The 24,008-nt window shown below is 53.3% G+C and overlaps 1 protein-coding gene across 6 annotated transcripts in view; it reads right to left on the bottom strand.

Moving 5' to 3' along the window:
• Positions 1-1,931: 1,931 nt before the first annotated feature.
• RRBP1 (ribosome binding protein 1) overlaps positions 1,932-24,008 on the bottom strand; it is a 73,969-nt gene continuing 51,892 nt past the window's right edge. Inside the window, exons 5-24 of one of the 6 annotated variants that reach the window (XM_077115000.1) lie at positions 23,112-23,264; positions 22,065-22,183; positions 20,772-20,925; positions 15,735-15,873; positions 14,429-14,598; positions 14,252-14,286; positions 11,812-11,902; positions 11,085-11,177; positions 9,116-9,208; positions 8,925-9,008; positions 8,691-8,780; positions 7,932-8,024; positions 7,465-7,536; positions 6,857-6,952; positions 6,300-6,383; positions 4,759-4,875; positions 3,878-3,961; positions 3,519-3,617; positions 2,989-3,132; positions 1,932-2,506 (exon numbers count right to left, since the gene is read on the bottom strand). In XM_077115000.1, the coding sequence (XP_076971115.1) occupies positions 2,468-2,506; positions 2,989-3,132; positions 3,519-3,617; positions 3,878-3,961; positions 4,759-4,875; positions 6,300-6,383; positions 6,857-6,952; positions 7,465-7,536; positions 7,932-8,024; positions 8,691-8,780; positions 8,925-9,008; positions 9,116-9,208; positions 11,085-11,177; positions 11,812-11,902; positions 14,252-14,286; positions 14,429-14,598; positions 15,735-15,873; positions 20,772-20,925; positions 22,065-22,183; positions 23,112-23,264 (2,049 nt within the window). In that variant the 3' untranslated portion in view covers positions 1,932-2,467. The remainder of the gene's footprint in view (positions 2,507-2,988; positions 3,133-3,518; positions 3,618-3,877; positions 3,962-4,758; positions 4,876-6,299; positions 6,384-6,856; positions 6,953-7,464; positions 7,537-7,931; positions 8,025-8,690; positions 8,781-8,924; positions 9,009-9,115; positions 9,209-11,084; positions 11,178-11,811; positions 11,903-14,251; positions 14,287-14,428; positions 14,599-15,734; positions 15,874-20,771; positions 20,926-22,064; positions 22,184-23,111; positions 23,265-24,008) is intronic. The other 5 variants (XM_077115007.1, XM_077115015.1, XM_077115022.1 and 2 more) reach the window with 5 other exon arrangements.

Raw genomic sequence — 24,008 nt, 5'->3', positions numbered from 1 at the left:
TAGGGTCACACAGCTCCTAAACAGCAACCTGGGCTCCCAGTTTTTGGGCCTGAGCTGTCCCTACCACACCTCTGAAGAGTTGTGCTTCATTTCTACTATCTGGCATTCTAAGGTGAGATCTTGTTCCTCACCTGGAATGAGACTTGGCTCATTCTTTGGACTGAGCTGTAGTTAGACCAAAACCTGAATAAGCTTGCCAAGACCATTGTGACAATGTTTAGTGCTGTGCCCCATTGCCCTGCCACTTCCCTGCCCTCCTGTCTTTGCTGTACTGCCCTCTTTCTCCAATACTCTGTGCCAGGCAGCCTGCTGTTTGTGCTTTCCATGGAAAGATGTGTAGTGTATCACAGGGCACCTGCCTGTGAGAGATTTGTGTGTGGGGGCCTTTGTGGCCCTGAGTGTCACTTCACTTCCGGGACCAGTCTTCTCCACCCTAGTGGGAGGGGAGTGAGCTCAATGCTCACAGGACTGTCAGTTCTAGTCCTGGGAGAGGAAGGTACAGCACCGTGCCAAGACTAGAAAGGGCAATGCTTCCCGGTACCAGCCGGTTGGGGTCTTAGCTGATGGCACCCAGTCCTGAGTGATATGTCTCCACAGGGAGCGTCCTTGTCCCCCTGTGCTGTGAAGGTCTGCTCTTTGGTGCTCCAGCACATTTGCAGGACAGGGACCTGTGAAGGGCCAGGCAGTGAGCAGGCTCCTGTGGTCTTTGCCATGTGAGGGAACACCCAGGCGGCCATAAACACATCTTTCACAATAACCTGCCACAGGCTGCTGCCTCAGCAGCTCTCTCCTTTGACCCAGGATAGCTGAGGCTGCCTGGCCCAGTGAGGTAAGGTCCGCCCAGGCTCCCTCTGTTGGCTTTCTGTGTCAAGTCATGGGGCTGGACACAGACCTGTTTCCCACCTACTCAATGGGACTCCAAACCACCCATCTTGTCTAATATTACCTTTGAGCAGGTTGAGGTACCTCACGTACCTAGGGCATGTGGAAGGTAGTGTCATGGGACAGATTCAAGGGGTTTTGATTTGCGACCAGATCCCCTTACCCCCAAACAAAGCTTTCCCCAACACTGGCCCACTCAGGCTGCTTGTATTGTCAGAAGTTTAAAACCTGCCTTGCACCAGGTGAGTCCTACCTGCACTTTTTCATGAAGTTACTTTACACAGTGGGCCGAGGTTCTTCTCGCATTCCTGGGAGAACCATGTACAGAGATGGGCACGGGGGAATTGGGTTTCTACTGGTCACTTCCTCCTGGCCAGAAACCATGGAGTCCATACTCCAGGATCTATGGGCTCCCTCCTTTAGTTCCCTCAGGAGAATTGCAGAGTGGGTAGTCTTCCCTTAAAACTCCTCTGGTTGGTTCCCACTGTGTTCATTCACTGGCTCCAGATGCCCCCTCCCCTTGCTGTGACCATCCTTCCAGACCTACCCTGTCCTTTCCACCCACAGGTACCTGCCTCTAAACTACTTTTCTGTTGAAGATTCAGATTTCTGTTGCATAAGCTAAAAATATTGACAGTCTCAAGCTCCCAGGGTATTTGGCACCTGAGGATCACAGGAAAAGTGTGAGTTCGTTTCTGCCAAATCATGCTCCCAGCCTGGTCTGCTTGCAGAGGCTCAGCAGGGGCTGTCCCTTGCAGAGACCCTTGTACACGCAGCACCCAAGGCTGCCAATTGCCCTAAGCACCCTCAGATCCTCAAGGCATGGACTGTGGTCAGACAGCTCACCTGGCCACCAGGCATTACCAAGCCCCGTTCCTGCTGATGGGGTCAGGGGCTCCACAGGGACCCTGGAAGCAGCAAATGACCCCACGCTAGAGAAAAGCTGGGTCCCCCAACTTCAAAGAAACCAAAGACAAGGCTTGCTCTTTCAGGCACCAGCCTCTGCGGTCCTCTTCCCTGGCCCCACCACAAGACCAGATGAGACGCAGTGCCGGGCCATAACGTTCGTTTTAATGGCATTAAATCCAGGAGGTCACACATAGGTTCTGGGTGGCAACTTCTTCCAGGGAGATAGGCTGCTGCTTGCTGGGCTGGGCCACAGCCCTCCAGTCTTCTCCATAGGCACAGGGCTCGCCACTGCCTGCCCAGCTCCCACCCCACCCCCTGGAGATAACCCCCACTCCACCTATTGCATTGATTGACAAATCCAGAGCCTGTCCCGGCCTCCCGGCATGTGGCCTGGGCTCTGTTCACAAAGGTGGATAAGGGCTTTGGCGTCTGCTTGGCGACCGTCCAGGGCTGGTCTTGGGGAATGTTATCAAATGGTACAAAGGTTCTTTTACAAACTGGGGGTCTGGAAGATTTATTTCTGTGGTTCTAAGAGACTCGTCTTTAATGGCTTCTCTCTCGGAGCTACCAGAAGTTGGGCCTGGATAACGCTGTGTTGGTTGGTTGGTTGATTTGAAAGGAATGTGTAAGGCATTTTGGTAAGTTGAACAGTAACTTCTTTCTCCACAGAGGAGACTCAGACAGAGGTACCCTCCTTTGAGCTGCTACCATCCACCTGCAAACCAAGGGGGGCCCAGTCAGAACCCTGGTAACCAGGCTGGTGACCCTGATGACACCACACCTTCCCGAGATCCTGGGGACCTCTAGTCCTCTCCCTGATTTAATGAACCCACCCATTCCAGTCACTGCAAAGAACTCTGGAGTTGCTAGCAGTATGTTTGGGTAAACAGAGCTGACCACGCCTGGGGCTGGAGGAAAAAGCCAAGGCTTCAGAGAAGGGCCTTGGGTCTGGATGAGAAGATATTCCCCCAAGCAACAAGGGTCAGAGCTTGCTCCCCAAGAGGAAGAACCATGCAAGGAGGGATGCTATATGCAGCAGCCACATGCCCCAATGTCCCCTACGTCCTGGTACACCCATCTCTCTCCTGGCAGCCACACAGGCGTGGGACCAGCAGCACCATGTTTTCAGGTGCTCTGATTTTGGTTGCAGGCCCCTCCCACTGGGAGGCTGACAGCCCTGCCATAGGCAGCACTCACTGCTTTGTCCAGCTGTTCCTGCAGCTTCTTCACTGTGTCTTTCTCCTTTGTCAGCTGCTCCTGGGTTGTCTTTAAAAGCTCCTGCAGTTTGGTGGCAGCACGGCCCAGATCACTTGTCAACTTCTTCTCTTTCTCCAGTCTCTCCTGTGGATCAGAGGGGATCAGCCTTCACACCTGTATGTATGTGTGTGCACATGTGTGCCCCTGGCCATCTGGGACAGGCAGTGGCAGGTAGGAAGAAGCCCTGCACTCCGTGTGCACATCTGTGTCTGGTCAGTGTCAACACTATGCCAGAGGGCTTTTCAGGAGGAGGGGAGGGGCCTGAAGTACTAGAAATGGGGCTACTGGGACTCAAGGACCACAGTGTAAATTTTATTTGACACTGCAGGTTTAGCCACTGTCCACATCCCCCTGCCCCCCACCCACTCCAGGTTGGAGTGGTGACAGCAGGTGGTGAGTGTGGAGGGATGAGAGGACCAGAGCCCTGGAGCATGTCATCTCCCATCCCCATGCCAGCCCCAGCTGTCTACCTTCAGTTGTGTGGCCTCCTCTGATTCTGAAGATCCCAGGGGAGCAGCTGTGCGGAGTTTCTCTAGCTCTTCTTGTAAGCGGCATGCTGAGTTCTGAGCCTTGTCAGAGAAAGGAAGGGTGAGCAACCAAGACACCTTCTCTAGCTAAGGTGTCAGACCTGCCCAGGCCCCACAGGGGAGACTCAAACTGGAGGCTGGGGATTGACCACTCAGCACTTCCCACCCGCACCTGGGGTCACAAGGACTGGGTACCACCACAGATTCTTGGGCTCCCCTAGAGTGCCACACCCTCCCAGGAAACTCAGGGGAGGGGACCCCAAAGCTGATGGGTGCTAAGGTCACTGGGAGGGAGGGCTGACCTCCTCAAACTCGGCTGTTAGCTTCTGTCGCTGCGTCTGCTCATTCTCCAGGATGGCTTCTGTGTGCTCCAGCTGTGTCTTAAGCTGTGTGCAAACACCCACAAATATCCTTTGGGAACATGGTGAGGACCCCCTTGGGAGCTCAGGGTTCCCAGGCAGGCCGAGACCTCAGGGCCCTGCCTTCCAGGTGCTCTGGCCTCCCTCTGCCTCATCCACCCACCCACAGTGGCTGAGTGGGGAGATGGTACCTTAGCCCACACCCCCTTCCTTTCAGCTGCTCTGAAGGTAGAAGCCCCTCAGGCACCGAAGCTGGTGAGCTCAAAGAGACATGCTGGGGGCTGCGGGCGGGGGTGGGAGTAGGGTGGGGCTTCCACTGGCCTCAGGCACCTTTAGCAAGACTCTCAGTAAGAAGAGAGCCCTGGAACCCCAAGCCAGCCCCTTCTGACAGCCATAGCCCCACCTCTTGGTGACAGATCTGGAGCAGTTACTGGGGTCAACACTTTGGAGAGGAAGTGACCTCATAACACCCCAGCCAGGGCCCAAATGAGGTAGACATCCCTGCAGTGTCTTTGGAGCAGAGACAACTGCTCACGGTGGAATTCCCTGGCCCTGAGGGCAGCCCTGGGAGGTACACCTACCTCTCTGCCTCCCTCCCACTCTCCTCTGGTGTTAGGTTCCAGGGCCGCTCCACTCCCCCTGCCCTTTCCTTTGCTCTACAGCTTTCTGGGAACAGAGTGACCCCTCTTCTGGGCATCTGAGCAAAGCAGGTAGTGGGAGCTCAAAGCAGCCGGTGGCCATGTTCAGGGAGAACGGAGGCCCCAGCACCCCCCACACCAGCCCCGGGTGGGTGGTTAGTGACAGACATCTGGGGACTCGCTCACCGCCCTAACCTCTGTGGGGTCTTGCTCGGCTGGGGGGGCCTCTGGGGGGGTAGCCAGGGACCCAGCTACATCACCATCCTCTACGTGGCTCTTCATCTCACTCAACTGCTGCCTGACCTGAAACAGGGAGGGGTTTGTGCAAACACACACCACACACACCACCACCGCTGTGCATACACCGCCCTGACCCAGTACCAGGAACCTGGGTTGAGTCCCCACCCCGTATAGTCCTTGGAGGCAAGAAACCACCTGAGGGCCACAGCTCATCTGAGCCAAGAACCTTAGCAGTGCAGCAAGATGTCCCACAGCCCTGCCTGCGCCCTGGTGTTCCTTTTTTCCAGAATCCAGTCAACTGTCTGGCTCTTTTAGGGTTCTGACTATGAAATGGTATCCTTACCTAACAAGACCCCTCCCTGCCTCTGAGCTCCACACTGGAGGTGGGAAGTGGTGCTTGGCTTCACCCCCAGACAAGAGAGCCTGAAGTAGAAGTGGCAGCCACAATATGCTGGTGGGCTCCAGCCCCTCTAGCTCCTAAATGAGAGACCCAGATAAGGCACTGGGCTGCATGCCCTTGGCCTCCTGTCCAGGGGATGTGGGCAGGTCTGAGGCTTCATTCCAAGAGGCCCTGCTCCATGGGACAGTACCCCCATGCATCCTTCCCTCCAGTAGCCCCCAAGGTGAAAGCCAAATGCACATGAATGTACATGAGAAATTCCCAAGAAGTTTTCTCTGCCCCTGGGGCCCACTGCCCAGAGCCAGCTTAGAGCACCTGGCTTGGCTGAGTTGCTCTCAGCTGCAGGAGGAAGGTGTGGCTGGACAGCACTGCACCCTGGTGTAGCCGGGCACAGAGCAGTGGTACCAGGTCAGGCTCAAATGAACCATAGATTCCTGGGGAGCTGGAGCGTGAGTCTAGAGCAGGGAAGCCCATGGGACGACCTTGAAGGCCAGATCCACAGGTCAGACAGAGGCTCTGCTGGGCAGACTTTCCTGCTACTGTAAAGCCTCTCCTGAAAGGAGGGCAGGAATGGCAGTCCCAAGGGATCAGAAAACCAAAGGTAGACAGTTGTAATTCTTTAAAGACTGAGGCAAACAGAAACCATCTGTGGGTCTCCTGGGTGGCTGGTATGGGACCAGTGAGGCCCCACTGCCTGCCCTCTGCTGTCTCCCTCGACCTTTCCCTAGAAGCTAAGCCTCGGGGTCAGTGCTCTAGCCACACAGAGGGGAGAACTTGGGCCACCTGTGGTTCCAATGAACTGGCCTGAGCTCACACTGCCTCAACCAGGGACCTTGCTGTCAGAGAGAATGGAAATTGAGCGTATCCCCCTGGGTTCTAGTGGCCACAAGCCCGGCCTGGCCTGGAGTTTCTGAGAAACTTGCAAGGAGATGCCATTTAAGCCTCCCAGTCCCAAGGCTGCCCAGATGCCACACATACTCCCACGGAGCTGTGTTCCCTTGAACCAGTGTAAAAACATGACTGCAAGTTACACACACACAACCCCCCACACCTCACAGGCCTCCCAGGTGACACCAAGTTCATGTACCAGGGCAAGCTCATCCCTTTGTTTCTGAGCTTCAGTCTTGGCTGCGTCCAGTTGAGACTGAGATTCCAATAAAAGCTGCCTCAACTTAGGGAGAAAGGAAAGAGGAAAAGCTTTTTATTTATGTAAACATAATTTATGTAAATATAAATTCCAACACCTCCATTTACTCAAAACACTTGAGAAATGGCACTAGGGCTAGCAGGACGGCCTCCATGGCTCCTGTTTTGAAGACAGGATGGATGGCATTCACTGCATGCCTCACCTTAGACTTCACAAAAGTCTACAGACTGCCTCTTGCAAAAAAAGGCAAGAAGTTTGGTATTAAACCAGAATTGGGGGCTTCAAATTTGTGCTTTTTAAACAACAAGAAAAAGCTATCAGAAACTTAAACCCTTTCCCCACCAGAAATGGGGGTGACTAGGAAGTGCTTCTTGGTATGCACAGCTAGGTCCTGGCCCATGACAAGCTCAGGGCCCGGGTGCCTGCAAGGATGGGCAGGAGCAATGCTGTGGGGGCCTGAGACACACTGGGCAGGGCCTCCTGGGTGGTGTACTCACCCCTGCCACCTCTTTGGCGTAGCTCTGGCACTCAGCGCTGGCCGCCGCCATGTGCTTCTCCAGCTCAGCCTCTAAGTGCGAGGTATGCTCCCTCACCTTGACACACATGCACACGTTTCAATTGCCTGTGGTCAGCCAGCAGGGGCCACCAGCCACGGGCAGTAGGGCCTGGCTCTGAGGAGACCTTCTTGGCTGGTCAGCTACTGGGCACGTTTGAGACCAACAAGAAACTGCCCAGGGAGAAAGCCCACCCTGATTAGAATACCCCCCCCCCCCCACATTACCACTATCCCCGACATGTCCTCAAACCTCAGATGATTGTGGGGAGAACATTTTAGATGTGCTGGCAAAGCAGCCCATGGGACATCCTTTTCCAAGGCCGAGGCCGACTGTGGACTCTGAGCCATGGGTTGAGAGGCTCCACTGGGCAGGCTACCCTGCTGCTGTAAAGCCTCTCCTGAGGGGAAAGCAGGGCTGGTGAGCTCGCCTGACTTGATAATAACAGCCTCTTACAAGCCTGAAATGGGCTCTGCGATTGTGCCATCTTTCGGGGACTCATGGGACAAGAGAATGCAGGTCTGCGAGCAGAGGAGAAGGTCTGCATGTACCTGATCCGAACTCTCAAGCTCTCCTCTCAGCTTCTCTATGACCTCTTCAAGATGTTTCACTGTGATGTGTGACTTCAAAGCAAGAGAATCCATCAATGCCTTGGAGGTGACTTCCAAACTGTCCCCGCACCCCCATGCAGGCTGTTCTGCAGCTTCCTTCCCTTCTTCCTGCAGCCCTATCTCCCAGACCACCCAGCCGGCAGTGGCCCTCCCTGGGTGGCTGCTTGGAAGGGGCTCTTTGAGAGACAGCTCAGCTACTGTTCTGCAATCACACGTTACATAGCATCCCCAAAAAACACCAGCCATGATTTGTGTCTCACAAGCACCTGGGAAGAGTCAACTTCCCCTGGAGCTTTACAGAATTTGACCTGGTAAGCTACATTTCAGTTCTCTGGAGGGTGGGACCACAATCCCCAGGGCGGGGGTAGTGAGCTCAGGGGCCAAGGGCTTGGGCACCACCCTGTTACCTTTTGCAGCTCCTCCTCTGCAGCGCCCACTTTGGCCTTCCACACCTGCTCCTCCTCTTCCACACTCTTCTGCAGGTCTCTGAGCATGCCCTCCTAGCGGTGGGGTGGGCAGGGCCACTGAGGCAGGGCACCCAGGGGATGGCACAGGCCCATCCTCAGAGGCCCTTTCTTCTCGGCTCCCCTCCCTCTCCCCATGGCCTCTCAGCCTCCCATGGCTGGCAGCTGCTAATGCTCAGAATTTGATGAAGTCTGTGCTACCCAGCAGAGGGGAAGTGGGCTGTGGTCCTGGGAATGGAGACTGTGGGGCTGTGTGCAGATGCTAGTTGCATGGCCACAAATGGGGAGGAAAGGAGCCATGAGGACTCTAACCACTGGGCTTGCCACCAGTGCCGGTCTCATCTGCAGCCCAGGACAGAGCTGGGTGGAAAGCCAGGGAGGGCTGGACATAGTCTGGAAAGGGGCTCTCTCCAGCAGCAAGCCAAATGTTCACCTTTTCCTTTCCAGGTCCACCCAATCCATCCTGGTTGTAACAAGGGTCTCCTTTCCATTCGGAGGCCAGCCCCAAATCTTCACCTCAACCCTCTCCTCAGCTCAGGAGCAACAAAGGCCACGGCAAGCCTTTGTCCCCAACATCATCTCTGAGCTCCAAAAGTGGTAAGCCAGCGTAGAGCCCAGGATTCCTTCTCACAGGCCGGAGGCATTCCGGCCAAGCCAGCTGCCCCTGCCCTGTGGGGCAGCCCTGGCAGTACCCCTGCTCACCGTCTCTGCCAGGATAGTGCGGTACTGGTCACACTCTGCCTGCAACGTGCCCTGGGCCTCCTCTGCCTCCCTCAGCCTGGGGGCCAAGTCCTGAGGGTGAAGCATAGTGTGGGGTTAGCCAAGGCACACGTTTTCTCACGGATGCTAAAAAACACACTCCCTTCCCAGGGGTGTGCCTCAAGGGGAGACCAGCAAGGAAGCCACTTGTGCACGGGGCCTGACACCCTGCTTTACCTCAGAGGGGTCTTTGTTGGCTGGTTGCTGCCTCAGCAGTGTGGAGCCTTTCTCTTTGAGTTCCTGCAGCCAGTCGATGTAATTCTGCAACAAGACATGCAGGGTGGGGCCCGGTGAGGCCATGCCGGGCAGGTGGGCCTGAAGGAAGGGGCAGCCTGCCCTGTTTAGTCTGGTGGGAAGGGCCCCTCTACCTGGTGGTATGTGGTGGAGAGCTCCGGGAGCAGAGCGCTCAGGGCCTCTTTGGTCTGTGCCTCCGTCAGGCTGAGCTGCTTTTCTGATTCCTCCTGCAGGAGGGAGAGGGAGAGGGAGAGGGAAAGGGAGGCATTTGGCTTTGCCCAGGGAGGGGTATGGGACTGTATGACTGGGGAGCTGTGCCCAGGGAAGGGCCAGACTCCAAAGACATGGAGGGAGGGAGAGAAAACAATACCCCCACCTCACAGATGGAGGTGCCCACAGGTGAGGTCAAGGCCCTCTGCTCCAACTCATCCTCTTCAAGAAGGCGATGCTGGAACCCAAACTGTGCTGAGCCAGTACCCCTGTGGCCCTCCTTGAGGTGGGCTGCTCCATTCAAAGCAAGAATAGGGACCAAAGGCCTGAGTGAACAGGGCAATGCCAAGGACAGCACCACCCCCTGGGGAAAGATGAAGCCCCTCTCCTCACACCCTGCAGCTGTCCCCTGGGGATTTCTGGTTATAGGCTTATGGGAACTGCTTGCAGCAGGCTGAGACCCCTGGGAGGCGATGGGTGTTTGTAACTGGATCAGCGCTGTCAGCATATAACTCTAAGTGGTACCCAGGAATAAGGTGTGAAGAAAGATGACAAATGGATGCCCGCATGTTCTGAACAAGGCTGAGGAGTGGGTACTCAATCTGCCCGGCATCCAGAGGGGCCCAAAGCCCACCTAACCGCCACTAGGCACCATCACGGGCAAAGGCAAGAGTTGTGAGGAGCAGAGCTCTAGCTTTGAGAGGCCACAAGCAACTCAGAGACGTTTTATCGTGGCTCGGTGTTAGCCTCATAAAGGCCAAAGGTCTCCCAGGTTGTTTCTGGGCTGAGTCCAAAACTTGGGGTCCAAGATTCATAGCTCTCCATTCCTGCCACATCTCTTGTCTCCACAGACATCAGGTCTGACAAGACCCTGATGTGGCAGATGGCATTATGTACCCCAGAAAAACAAGTTCTTAATCTCTATCCATTCCTGCAGTGTGAGCCCATGGCAAACAGGGTGTGTTGATGAGGTTATTTTAGTGAAAAGTGTGGCCCCACTGCATCAGGATGGGCCTCGATCCTGTTCCTGGGGCCTTATGGAGGCCACAGGGTGAAGCCAAGGGAAGAAGCCAGAAGTCAAAGGAACCCAGGAGAGAAAGAAGGTGCCACCATGCGCACTGCCACGCGACAAACACCAGGGACCAAAGGTTGCTGAAAGCAGCCCCAGAATGCTAGTCTTCTGGGAGAAAGACTGCCTTGCTGATGTCTTCACTTTGAGACTTCTCCTGGTCCCAGGGCCATGAACCAATAAATGTATTGTTTAAGATAAGCCACTGCATGCTATTTGTTTCAGCAGCTAGGAAAAGTAAAAATATCTGAGGCTTTCTAGGAGAAAGGAAAGTCAAGGTGATAGGCAGACACTCCTGCAGAAGGAAACGTGCTGCAAAAACGAGGAGGGGGTGGGGGGCTCAGGACCACCCTCACTTAGGTTTGGAGCTCCTATGCTATGGGCTCCTCGGCGGTGCAGGGGCTCCCCAGAACTGGAAAGGCACCATGCTGCCCCTCCCCACCTGACCAGGGTGAGCTTAGGGGTTGGACCAATATGGCCTCTGCTCCTGTGTTCCCCGCTGAAGACATCCTTCCCATCTATGCCTTATTCTAAAAGTTACTCGCAGAAACCACTGGGCCATGACTGCTTGATTTCAGAGGGTCAAGAAGGAAGCAGAATATCAACAAAATGCCATGGGGCAAAAAAATCACAAAGTACACAAACAGCTCCATTTCAAGCTCACTGCCAAAGGCCAATGCAGCCTCTGCTGTTCCCTGCCCAGGCAATTATACTCACCTCTACACCAGGAGAGAGAGAGTACAATCGAGTTGACGCCTTTTCTGCTCATCTTAAGGAAAAACAAAAGGAAGGAAGGGGAGTGGGGAGAGGGGCCAGGTTCTGACCTTGGCCTGGGTCAGGAAACGCAGCTTTTCCTCACAGGCTCTCTCGGCAGAGGCCAGCTCCTCCATGGCCTTCCAGTTCTTCTCTCGGAGGTCCTAGGGGAAGGAGATGAAGAAGAGAATCAGAAAAGGTTCCCACTGTGTCCTTGCTTAGGCCACAAAATGGCTAGCAGGGCATGACAGGGCAGCCAGAGAGCATCAGACCTGAGAAGGCTGGGCAATGGGTGTGGCTGAGCCCATCCTGGCCCCCAAGAGGAGGGAGGGCACAGCTGCTGCGGCCCGGCTCTACACCCCCTTCTTCTGACACCAGCCACCCCTCCCAGGGGAGATATACCTGCTGGCAGGGAAAGTAGACTGGTAGAGCAGGTTCCATGGGAGGCTAAGTCTAGGGTTGCTGTATGATCCTGCAATCCTGTTATTGGGTATATTCTTGGAAGAACTGAAAGCAGTCCCAAGCCCTGGGACTTCAGGTGAAACAGAAGAGGGTGGGACCCCCAGACACAAACTGGCCACACACAGAGAAAGGGACACTTCCAGCTGTGAGTAGGATAGGGGCAGGAAGGAATACAGCTGACCCTTCCCTGTCTAGCCTGGGGCAGGTATCAGAGAATAGCTTCTTCTGGTTGTTTTAGAACCACCTTTACCAGGCCTGGCTCCAGCCACCCCTGCCCACTTCACACTGCCCCTGCCTAGTTTCTTTCCCTACCAGGGCCACTCCTCAGACACTCACATCGTTGTGTATTTTCTGCTGCTCCATGGCTTCCCTGAGCTCGGTGGCTTCCTTCTCCAGAGACAATACCTGAAGCTCCAGCTCCTTGAAGCTAATTGGAGAAGGTGGGGGTCACTGCCCTGGCTCGGAGACCCATGGCCTCTCTCCAAGGCCACCCTCCAGCAGACCTGCCCTCAGGGTACCCCTGGCCCCCCAGAATGCTGTCAGAGCCTGCCATCCACGCCTAGCTCATAGTGTATGAGCTTACAGGGACCCTGCGCTCCTCCCCTAGGCCCTCCTCCCACCTCAGTCCACAGTGCCCAGGGGCTTGGGGTAGGCCCCATTTTGGTGTGCTCGCACTGCCAGCAGAACTAGTCAGGATACTGCAACAAGTGCAGGTGGGCCTTGAACAGCTCTGGTTTCCAGAACATTCTTCTAGTGAGCTAGGCTCCACCACCCAGTGAGCTGCTCCTGCTAGACCTGGTCTTGCCCTGTTACCACAGAACATGCTGGGCCTTCCTGGAAGACACCCCAAGCTGAAGACTCACTAGGTACTCCATCTGACCCATCCAGACTCGGCACTGCTCCCCTTGGCAGTTCCCCTGAGCTCCCAACTTCCACCAAGCATGAGACTATCTTGTTTCTGCCTCAAATCAAACTCTTCTCTGACCTCTCAGCTCAGTCCCAGACAAGCCCTGATGCTGGGTGATCTGCATGGTGCTGGCCCAGCTCTTCCCCTGCTTCTTCTCAGACCTGAAGCCAGTGGGTCTTGCTTACGTGCAGCACCCAGAAAACAAGGGGCCGGCTACTAGAACTGCACTAGCTCTGCTGAGGAACAAGCTTCCCACCGCCATCTCTGCACGATGATTTAGGGCAGATGGCGAAGGCCCAGGAGTGAAATGTGAAGTACAGAACTGCTCAACATTGACTTCAGTCTAAGCAGCCTCCCACCAGAGGGGACTGGGTACTCTCTGCAAGGGGCTGCTCACCTTCTCCTAGCAAAGGTGAACATAGCCTGAGAAGGCCTTTTTGAATGTGTGAGCCTGGGTTCCTTCTTCTAGGCCTTCTCTGCAAAGGCCCCTGTGGGCTGGTGGCCCTGCCTCACGGTTCAGCCTGAGGACCATTTGTGTTTGGTTTTAGAAACTGTGGCTGGTCAGAGGCCCACAGAACCTTGGTCCCTACCACCCCAAAGCTCCACTGGGACTGCTCCCCTACAAAAACCCACATATCATGCAGCAACTGCTTCCACCAACAGGCCCAAGAACCTCCCAAGTGAACAAGACCCCGAAAAAGAAGAGTCCGTGGCCAGCGTCACCAACAGGCTGACCCTCACCCCCTGGGTGACCACTGCCCAGGTCAGGCTGGCTCCCTCATCTCCACACTAGAAGAGGATGGGCTGGCCTAGATGCAACTTTCAGATAAACTGCTTGGAAGGGAAATAGAGTATTTCTGACAGACAAATCTGCATGATGCAAGGTTTGCCTAAGGTTTCTGGGAAAAAGCATACTGGGAAAGCAAAGTGCAGAGTGTTTGGTCCTGGCTCTTCCACAAGGCATGCAGGGCCTTTGGGGAAGGTAGTTTCCTTCCTCAGCCCCCTCAAACCAGAGCCCCAAGCCACGGAACAGGGAGCTGGGGAGCTATGCCTGACGAGAGATCTATGAAACAGTGGCTCATGCAGTATCTCGGCAGAATGAGGAGCCTTGCTGGATAAATGCCTGGGATCCATCCTGCCACCTGTGGGACTGGAAGACACCCTGCACAGCTCCCCTGCTCCAGGGCTTCCCCCTATGGCTCTCCTTCCATGTGGCTGGTCTTAAGGACCTTTTGCTTTGGCAGTCAAGACATGCCCCAGCCTTGTGGGCACTTGCTCAGAAGTGCACACTCCAGAGATAATGGTCCCAAGGACTCCAGCCCCACAAGGAGTGCGCCACTGGATGCTGGCTACAGCCGCAGTCCCTGAGCCCAGGCTGGCACTGGGCCTGCTGACGCCCAGAAGAATCAAAGTCCAGACAGCAGAAAGGCTACCTCACAGACAAAGCTAAACGAGACCTGACTGGCTCTAAACTGCACGTAAGGTCCCAAATCTGCAGGCCAACCAAAAAAAAAAACCTGGACTATAGCTGAGGGTCTCCATTCTGGGTTTTGCAGCAGTTTTTCCTATTTGATTTACTGACCTCAGTCCCTAAAATTGCTTGCCTCCAGTCCTGCCTCATAAATACATAGAGAACCTCCCAACGACCTGGTTTACCCTGTCGGGAGATGGAGGATGCCAAGTATGAGAACAGGGTCACCCACCCCTGCTACAGCCCTTTGATGCCTCAGGAGCTGCTGGCAAGCTGCCTTCTTCCTATTCAAGTCAGTCCCCTGCCTCTAAGTCTCTGGGGGAACACAGCAAAGGATGGGGCTTTGATTCCTCCCCAGGAGCTCTCAGGAGCCCACAGCCTCTGCCTTGCCAGCTTACCGGGCCTGCTGCTGGTCGGCCTCTGCTCGGCTGGCCTGGAATGAGACAGAAAACCTACTGGTTACTGGGAGACCTGCTTCACACAGCTGTTGGTCAGCCCACTCTGCACAACGAGTAAGGAGCGTGGCTGGGCTCTCCCTGCTCCTTCTGTCAGTCCCAGGAGAAGGGCCGGCTAACCTGGGCATCCCGGGCCTGGCCTGCCTCCAGCAGGGCCTCAATAGACCGGATTCTCTCCACGAGCTGTGAATTCTCAGCCCTGGCCTCCGACAGCTGCCCGTGGAGACCACTCAGTTCCTCACATTTGCTTTTCACCTCTGCTTCAGAAGACTGCAATTTGCTGTTTAGCTCTGTTGCAGAAAGTAGGAAAACAAGAGGGAGGGTCAGGGCAGGACATGCTGAGGGATAGGTCACTGACACAGCTGCCATTTTGGTACCTGTACAGCACTGAGACCCCTGCCTGCACCACCTCCCTGTGTGCCTGAAGCTGTGATAATAATAACCACTGAGCTTATTATTCATTTCTGTAAACTATACCACACCAGGCTTCGTAGTCACACCAGGCTTAGTCTAGGATACCCTGGGGTGAGATGCCCTCAGACCCCAGATGGGAAAGTAGTAGTTATCTAAGATTAAATTCAGTGTGTTCCCAAAGATTCAAAGTCTCTCGGAAGCTCTGGTGCCTGTTAGCTGAGACTGAGGGCAGGGGTGACGCTACCAGAGTTCTGTGAAAGTGACTATTGGCCACGCCTCCCCAGCTCCGTGGCAGCTCTTGCCCACCCTCCCCTACCCCCGACCTCTCAGATCCTCTAGGCACTACAACAGGTCATCTGTGGCTGCTTTGGCACCACGAAGGTAAGAGTTGATTGGTGGTGCCTTTTACAGCAACAGCTTGCTGGCCCTCCCAAGGTCATGCTGGCTCCAAGTCTCTGCAGAGCTGTAAGGCTACCGCAGGCTCCTGCCAAGTCTCTAGTGCCCCTGAAATGTGGACACATAGCAGCTGCTCACGAAAACACTCAGGAATGGGTGATCGTCCAGCTTTCACCACTGGCAGCCCCCTCCTCCACAGGGCCCCTGGCCCTGCTAGCTAGCTTCCTCCCAACCATAAAGCAGCCCATGGCACAGGCAAACTACAGGCCCTACGACCCTCCACATCCTGACTGGCCACCTGCAAGGTCAAGACAGGAGAGTAAGAAAGGCCCAGAACATGCACAAGACCAGTGACGACCAGCGGTGGCTTCAGGAGCAGCGTCCAACTTGCCCCACAGCCACATGGATTGGAGGGGAGTCCAGAACCCTCTGGGCTCTCCTCTCTGGCTCAAGGGCCGAAGGGAGGCAAGCCGAGGAACTGAGACCTCGCACTAGTCCATGCCCAACCCTCTCAATTGCTGATCCTGTGTTTCCAGCTCGCCCTGAAAAAAGCAGCAGAGCCATGGGTTCACCCTGCTGCCACAAGGCTTACCCAGCTCCCTCACATCGCTCTCACCTGCCATTTGCTGCTGCTGCTCCTGAGCCTTCTCGGCATTGGCCCGGAGACTGGCATGGCTGGTCTGGGAGCGGCAGAGCTCCCTGCTGACCTCATCCAGGCGTTTTTGCAGGGCCTCCTCGCTCTCCTTGTGAGATGCCTGGTGAGGGGAAGAGAAGAGGAGGGGGCATGAGGGTGTGGGAAAGAGACCACAGCATCAGTTAGCCTGAGTCAAGGAGGAAGAGAAAGCTCCTGTGGCCCACTCTCCTACCCCTGAGCAAGAAAGAAAGCTGTGTGTAGCCTTTGGTCTGTCTAGACACAAAAAAAACCTCTTTCCTTAATGCTCTGGAATCTGCAGCAAATTTCACCCCAGCCAGCACCCTGTGTCATTTCAGCATTTCCACAATCTCAAGTGATATGTGAATATACACCTGTTACAAAGCAATAGAAAAATACAGATACAGAGTAAACTGGGAGTTTCCCCAACATGGCCTCAATTCCGTTTCTAGGACACAGTTTGGTGGAGCCATCCCTGGTGTTCTGTGGGTTTATATGTATACATATGTGCTATGTAGTCAAGCCTATTTTATATGGATGGCTTCCTCACTTGGTTCTTTCACCTGAATCTTAGTTTGACCCACGTGATCCTGCCAGTGCTCAACCAGTTTTGACCTCCGAAAACTGCAATTCCCTATGGTTCAACCTATTATCTTGTAGACATTTTCCATCAGACATATTCTTGTTGAGCAGCTACACGGTGGTCTGGCCTGATGGTCAGGCTCAATGAACCCCAACACAGGGGCCAGGTGAGAAAGGACAGATACCTGCTGAGAAATGACCCCCACCGACTGAAGTGGGGTGTCGAGCTCATGTTCAAACCCCAATTTTTGCTTCCTTTAAGGGCAACAGCTTTCCAGGGAAGGTGGGGACATGCACTTCTCCCAGGCTGCGAGCAGGCTCAGCAGGGTACCCAATAATGGGCCCACTCAAGGCCAGGACTGTGTGACCTATGTGCAGCCAACCAGCTTTCCCATCACAGTCAAGGCCCAGCCAGGTCGGTGGACACCAAAGTCATCACCAAGGGCACCCTCGTCAGGCCAGGAAATAGAGGATGGAAAATTCTGGGAAGCTTTAGGGTGAGCAATGTTTTCCACGATGGCATATGACAAGGAGTCAGTTGAGCTCAAACTCCAAGGATGGAAAGCAAAGAAAGGAATGTGGTGATACACTGTCCCCCACCCCCATGGCTGCCGCCTCTCGGGTAGGAGCCTGTGTCCCTCCCCTGGTTCAATAACCCTAGGATCTGCAGTCACCAGGAGGCCAATGGGGCACAGTCTGCAGCTGGACAAAACTACCAACTTCCCTCTCTCCCTCATTCTCTTTCTCCTTCTTCCAGAAAAGGAACTCTAGCTCAGACCTTGGGGAGCCCGACTGCATATATTTTTCCCATTTATTACTGACATTAATTAGAATATTAGTTCCAGCAACAAGCAAGTAAGCAAACAAAATCCCACCTGTCCTTAGAACCCAAAATGTAAAAAGTCTTGAATGGTTGCCATGTGTATGCCTCTCAGGGCAAGGAGATGACAGCTCCCCTGCCTGGAAGGAGAATGTAGTGGCACAGCCCATCAAACTGAGCAACTGCAGAAGCCGGTCTCTTAGCTGCACGGGGCCAGCTGGGACTTTCATAAAGCCCTCCTGGGTCTCAAAAATCCAGTAGCACATCCATGGAGAAAAACAACCAGAGGCCTTCAGTGGCCACAGCACACTTTTGTCCCAGGAGGCCCTGCTGAGCCTTCCAAGGAAGCTGGGCACTGGGGTTCAGGGGCCCTTGCTCACACCAACTTGGGAGGAGTACACTGGTGGGGCCCCTGAAGAACCAGCTCACTGGGCAGGAGTCACAAAATGAAAAAGGCCATGCCTTAATTTGGTGGAACACAGAAATGCCACCTAAAATCCAATTTTCCCAGTCTAACTTAGAAATCTCCTGAATCAGACTTTTTTTTTTGAGAACAAATCCAAATTTTGTTTTTCAATAAGTTTAAATCCTTGAAGGATACAGCATCATAGATTCAGTGTCCAGTGGCCTTAGCAAGAAGGTTGCTTTGATATTGTGAGCCACTGATTGCATAATAAGGTTGGACTGTATGTGTATGAAGATTTCTCAATTAAAAAAAAATACATACACATACACATATATACACACATATATAAAAATGGTTGTTTTGATAGGCTAAGCCTACTTAAAATTAGGCCTAATAGTCACCCCCAAGAGAACCTGTTTTGTTGCTCAGATGTGGCCTCTCTCTCTCAGCCAACACGACAAGCAAACTCTCTGCCCTCCCCATCTCTATGTGGGACCTGACTCCCAGGGGTGTGTACCTTCCTGGCAATGTGGGACAAGGAATCTTAGAATGAGCTGGGACTCAGCACCAAGGGAATGAGAAAACCTTTTTGACTGAAAGGGGAAAGAGAGAAATGAGACAAAATAAAGTGTCAATGGCTGAGAGATTCCAAACAGAGTCAAGAGGCTATCCTGGAGGTAACTCCTACGCATTAAACAGATACCACCTTTTTAGTTAAGGTGTAATAGAGAGTCTAGAGGGAACTGCGTGAAAGTGTAGAACTATGTTCCAAAGGTTATGTTTCTTGAAGATGATTGTATAACAATACAGCTTTCACAATGTGACTCTGTGACTGTGAAAACCTTGTGTCTGATGCTTCTTTTTATCTACCTTATGGACAGATGAGTAAAACATATAGATTAAAATTAAATAAATAATAGGGGAAACAAATGTTAAAATAAATTTAGTAGATTAAAAAAAAGAGAAATTAAAAAAAAAAGATTGCTTTGGAATCTGACCTGAACCATGCCGATCTTTCCCCAGGTCACCTGGGTGTTGTTAGGTTTGCTGCCAGGAGTCACTGTAGTTTCTGCTTTGTACACATAAGCACACTTCTTGCCCAAAGAGAATTCACCTTCATCTTGGTGAATAAATGCCTTCAATTTCAAGAAGAGCTGTGTGCTCCCCTCTGGATCTGGAGACCCTGCTTATAGCCAGCAAAAATGGCCCTGGAGGGCAGTGCAACAGTGGCTCAGTGGCAGAATTCTCACCTGCCATGCTGGAGACCTAGGTTCGATTTCCGGAGCCAGGCCATGTCAAAAAGAAAAAGGCCCTGGACCTCACTCTAAGCCCAACTCTGTAAGCGAAATCATTGCCCTCCTCTCCACATGGGACATGACATCAAGAGGTGAGAGTCTCGCGGTAGCATGGGAGATAACTCCCAGGTATGAGTCCAGCCTTGGTACCACGGGATCAACAATTCCATCCTGACCAGGGGGAAAAGAAGCGTAACTAATAAAGTATCAATGGCAGAGAGAGTTCAAATAGTGTTGAAAGGCTACTCTGGAGGGCACTCTTATGCAAGCTTCAGTTAGACATCGCTACCTATCACAACTTGCCAAACCCCAGCCAAAACCATTCCAGCCAATCCTAAAGAACACCTAGGGCAATATATAAGATTCTACAAAGGTTCCATGCATTAGAGTAACTTTCCAGAAACCTATAACCTCCAGATGGGTCCCTGAACCAGATAAGTCCTGAAACCTAGAGGGCCCAGCCTCTTCAGAACAAGATAGTTCTTTCCCCCTACCTCATATTATTGACAGCCCCTTCTAACATGAAAAGGTTAGAATGGCCATAGCTCATATACCCCTAAGCGTGGGATAGAAAGATCAAAGGTGATGATGAAGTTATACAGAGAAGGTAGGGTTTAACAAACGAATATGATTGGTAAATCATTAAATTGATATTTCTTTTAGTCTCTTAGAGCAGCTAGAAGTAAAAACCTAAAATTGTGGAACTGTAACCCATACCAAACTTTGAAAAGTGTTCACAACCAACTGTTGTGCTGTGCTTTGAAATTTATTGTTATTTTTCAAAAAAAAAGAAAAAAAGTTGATTGTGATGATAAAAAAATATTTATTCCTTCTAGCCTTCTATATTCTGGCACAGCTAGAAGAAAAAATCTGAGAGATGATAGAGTAGCCCATGACAAACTCTGGGATCTGTCCTGTAACTACTTGTTGAAGAGTGCTTTGAAAACAATTGCTTTTTTCTTTCTTTGCTTTGTATATATGTTATATTAAGCAATAAAAAAAAGTTAAAAAAAAATGGCCCTAGACCACAGCCTTCCAGACATATTTGCCGTTTTAGAAGTCCTGTCCCAGCAGGCCCCAGTTATATGACCCAGCCAGAACTTCACTCACCTCCCTGAATCAGACTTTTTAAAGTTCACCTCTGCTGAGCTCTTGTAGGGCTCCGATACAGCACTCAGTGCCATCTACATGCTAAGTGTGTCTGTGTAGTCTGTCCCCATAGCTTGTCCATGAGGCCAGGACAGACAAGAAAGCTGCTGCAGATCAGACGGTGTCACCCAACAGAGAAAGACACCTGAAGCAGTCAACGAGGCTTTGGGGGAGGGAGGTGATCCCCTCCCATGGCAAAAGGCCCCTCTGAAGGAGGAAAGCGAGAGCCCTCCAGGCCCCACCCAGGGACTGAGAAAGAAGCAAGCCCACCAGGCCTAGAAGCCAGAGGCTGCATTGTGGCCAGTTAGCTTGGCTGGTTCCTAGTGGAGCTGAGGAGAGCATGGGAGGAAGCTAGACTCCAGGGTTTAAGCTTACCTCTGCCTGGCCCAACTGTGTGAACCTGCGGTAGTTCCTTAATTTCTCTGTGCCTTATTTCCTTATGGGTATAATGAAGATAATAGAGACAAGAGCACCTGTGTCACAGGGTCACACTGAGAACATCCTGATAACTCAGGATGCTTAGAACAGTCCTGAGCACAAGAAAGCACCCACTAAGGGCCAACTGTTGCTGTTACTACTGAGGCCAACATCGACAGTGGTCCAAGAGCCAGCCTGGCCCGTGTCTCCCACCATCATAGCCACAGCTGGGAAGAGGTGACCTGGTTTGGCCAGGCAGATGCTTGCAGACAGTCTTGGAGAGCATATGGGGGTAGGGTGCAGGGGTTATGAAGGCGGCCGTGCTAACTCACCTGCAGCTGTAGGATCTGCTTCTCGAATGCAACTGCCTTGGCTTCCAGAGCCTTCCGCTGCTGCTCCTCCTGCCGTGTGGCCTCTGACTTCTCCACTAACTCCTTGCTGACTTTACTGAGCTCCTGCCGGAGCTTGGCCAGTTCTGCATTCTGCCTGCAAGATAGTCACCAGCCCCCAAATGACAGACAGAAGAGGGTTCATGTAAGCTCATACCTGCTTTGAGTACAAGCTGGTGGTCTGTGACTTTCCTCTGGGGCCTGGCTCTTCACAGATCAGAGCCACTACTAAAGCCACTCAGCACCACCTGCCCGGCGTGTCTGGGGTGCTTTGTTGAGGACATCATTTGTCCAGCATGGGATGTGGACCAGAGAAAGCAAAGAGCAAAACATGCTCTTAAGATTCCACAGGAAATGATCATTGTCGTGACTACACAACTGTGTGATGATGTTGTGAGCCATTGATTATAACCATATCAAGAACATTTGTATGTTTGTTATTTACAATAAAAATAGTAAAAAAAAAAAAATGTCCATAGTGTCCTCCCAGAAATGCCTGGACACACCGACAGAAGAAAGGTAGATGTTCTTTTCTTTGCCCCAAGGCAGACAGGACCCTGGGCACCAGGCACTGTGCTCTCGCCCTTACACACCCTTCCATGCTGTGCTTCCAAAGTTGGAGCTCAGGACCTGAGAGGAAATCTCAGGAGTTGCAGAGACTTGACTGAACAGAAGAGGGAGCAGCTCAACACCTGCCTTTTCACCTGGGAGGAGAGTAACAAGGACACCACTCCCTCCAGTAGCAAAGATTAGATCTTGCTTCAGACTGGGGGCCACTCACAGTCACAGACGTGGGCACATAATGCCCCTCGCAGCCACCCCCGAGCTGAGGTTCCCCGACCTGCAAGGCCCCCATGGACTTCCAGCTAGAGGACCAAACTGGATTGGTGCACTCTGCTTTAGTCAGCATCCTCTGCTCGGCAAGGCCCAGGGACAATGCGAAATCCCAGAACAGTCCTTGCAGGGTGTCCCCCAGGCCAAGAAACCAACCCACCAAGAGAAATCAAAGAATAGGAATAGAAAGAAAGTGCAGTGGGGTCCCCAGGGTGGGGTTGGACTGGCCAGTCAGTCTCAAGCAAGTGCACCTGGCCCATACAAGGTTGCTCCCAGCCTGCAGATCTGGTCAGAAAACCAGAGCCTCAGGTTGCAGCCTCATGAGAGGCACATAGGAACCTGGGGGGTTTTGGAACCCCTGGGGATGGCCTGATTCTGTTGGGCAAGGAGGGCTCTGCTTACTTGCTCTCAACCTGGCTTGTGGCCTGGTTCAAGGCATCCCTCAGGATGGAGTTCTCCTGCTGCAGGCGGGCCAGCTGAGTGTTGGGGCCGTTTTCCAGCTGCTCCTGAAGAGTCCGGACCTGTACATTCATTGACGAGGGCATCAGGGATCTACTCAGACCCTAGGAGCTGGGTGAGGCTCTGCTTTACAAAGGGAACCCATCACTGGACTGATGCTGGTGAGGATGCAGCCCACAAACAGAAACCCCTAGAAAGCTCTGCCTTCTCCACAGAGTGGCTGGGAGGCTCCTAAAGTAAGAAAGGTCTGTGGACCACACAGCTGCAGTGTGGGCTGCCAGTGATATGCCTCCTCTACTGCTTTGCTGGGCTGCTCAGCCATCCCCGAGCCTCCCTTCCGTGTGTGCACCTCTAAGGTTACCCAGTAACTGTTGTGAGGTAATGGCCATGGCCATAGCCCAAAAAGACCCAGAGGATGACCACACACTTTCTGTCCTCAATCCTCCTGTGCCACATTCCAAGACACCACCAGCAGGGTTACAGCTGCGACAAGCAGAGGGCAGATCGCAGGAGATAACCACCATGGCTCAGCCAAGAGAGACCAGTCTGCAAGGGCAGCTACCCTCACCGGCCTTAGCGCCCCCGATGCTACAGCTGAGTGGTTCTCAGGTCTCTTGTTCTATGGGAGCCTCCCAAACTCTGTTCAGAGAAGGCAGAGCCAGAATGACTCTAGTTCCACCTGGGAGGCCATGAACTTGCATTTGACCCACGGTCACACAGGAGACTAGACTTAGGGGGGCTGCCTGAGACCAGGCTCTATGGAAAAGTGCTCTTTAGATGTATTCCCTTCTTGGTTATTAACATTCAACACATGCACAAAATGGACTGCGTGATACTGTTGGGCCACATAGAACTGCTCCTGGCCCCTCCAAAACCCCTGTAGCAGCCCCCACAGTCCTCCAGGGCCTCCTGCTAGTGCTTAGCCTCTGGGAGTCATCCTGGGGGTGGGGCTCAGCCTTGCCCCAACCCCTGCTCTGCTGCCCAACCCACCTTGCCCTGGAGCTGCTGCACCTCCTTGACGTGTTCACGGTAGCTGGCCTGCATGCGTGCCTGCACAGCCGCGATCTCCTGCTCCCGCGCCACAAGCTGCTTCTTTACCTTGGCCTCTCCCGCTGTCGCCTTGGCCTTTTCTGCTGCCAGCTCCTGGGAGGACAGCAATGGAGAGAGAGGCCAGTTATGAGGCAGGGGCAGGAGTCATACATAAGACAGGTTCAAGATACTCACTAAGTAGATTCTGTCAGGGCATCCCCAGGGCTGAGGGAGGGTGGAAAATAGAGCAGGTCTTAGGGGCACCACTCGGCTCCACTGGGCTGAAGCTACTGTGGCCTGGCTCAGTTACTGATGTTTAGGTGGTCTGAATGACCACTTCTCCAGTGCCTCTGTCAGGACCAGGATGCCTGGGGCTGCCCATCCCCCCAACCGGGGGCCCAGTCTCACTTCCAGAAGGCCTGGCTTTCACAGGCAGCTGCTCTGACCTCCCGCTCCAGTCAGCTGTGACCACCCACAATGAACAGAGGGTGCTGGCTTGAGGGACCCAGCACCTCAGGCAGTAGACCAGGGAAGTGGGTAAAGCCTCTCTCCCCAAGGGAGATGGGAGAAGCCCAGAGGCTGGGAAGGTGGGAGCCTACATGTACTACGGCTGCCTGTTCAGAGATGGTCACCTTTTAGGCTTTATCCAAGGTGAGAAGCCCAAAGAGGCACATAAGCCCATTTTAAGGACACTCTATTAAGCACTTCCAGGAAGGGAGAGGGAGCTGGCATGGGGAGCCCTTCTGTGACAAGCAATTGTCAAATCCTCTCAGCAATTTTATAAGGCTCATTCTCTCCTGTGAAAGCTGAGAATGTTAAGCTTTGTCTGAGAAAACAGCCCTAAGCAGTAGGGTTGGG

Source organism: Tamandua tetradactyla, chromosome 1 (genome assembly GCF_023851605.1).
Source record: "Tamandua tetradactyla isolate mTamTet1 chromosome 1, mTamTet1.pri, whole genome shotgun sequence".
Lineage (NCBI taxonomy): Eukaryota > Metazoa > Chordata > Mammalia > Pilosa > Myrmecophagidae > Tamandua > Tamandua tetradactyla.
The sequence above is the reverse complement of the archived record's forward strand: the minus strand, read 5'-3'. Positions and strand labels throughout refer to the sequence as shown.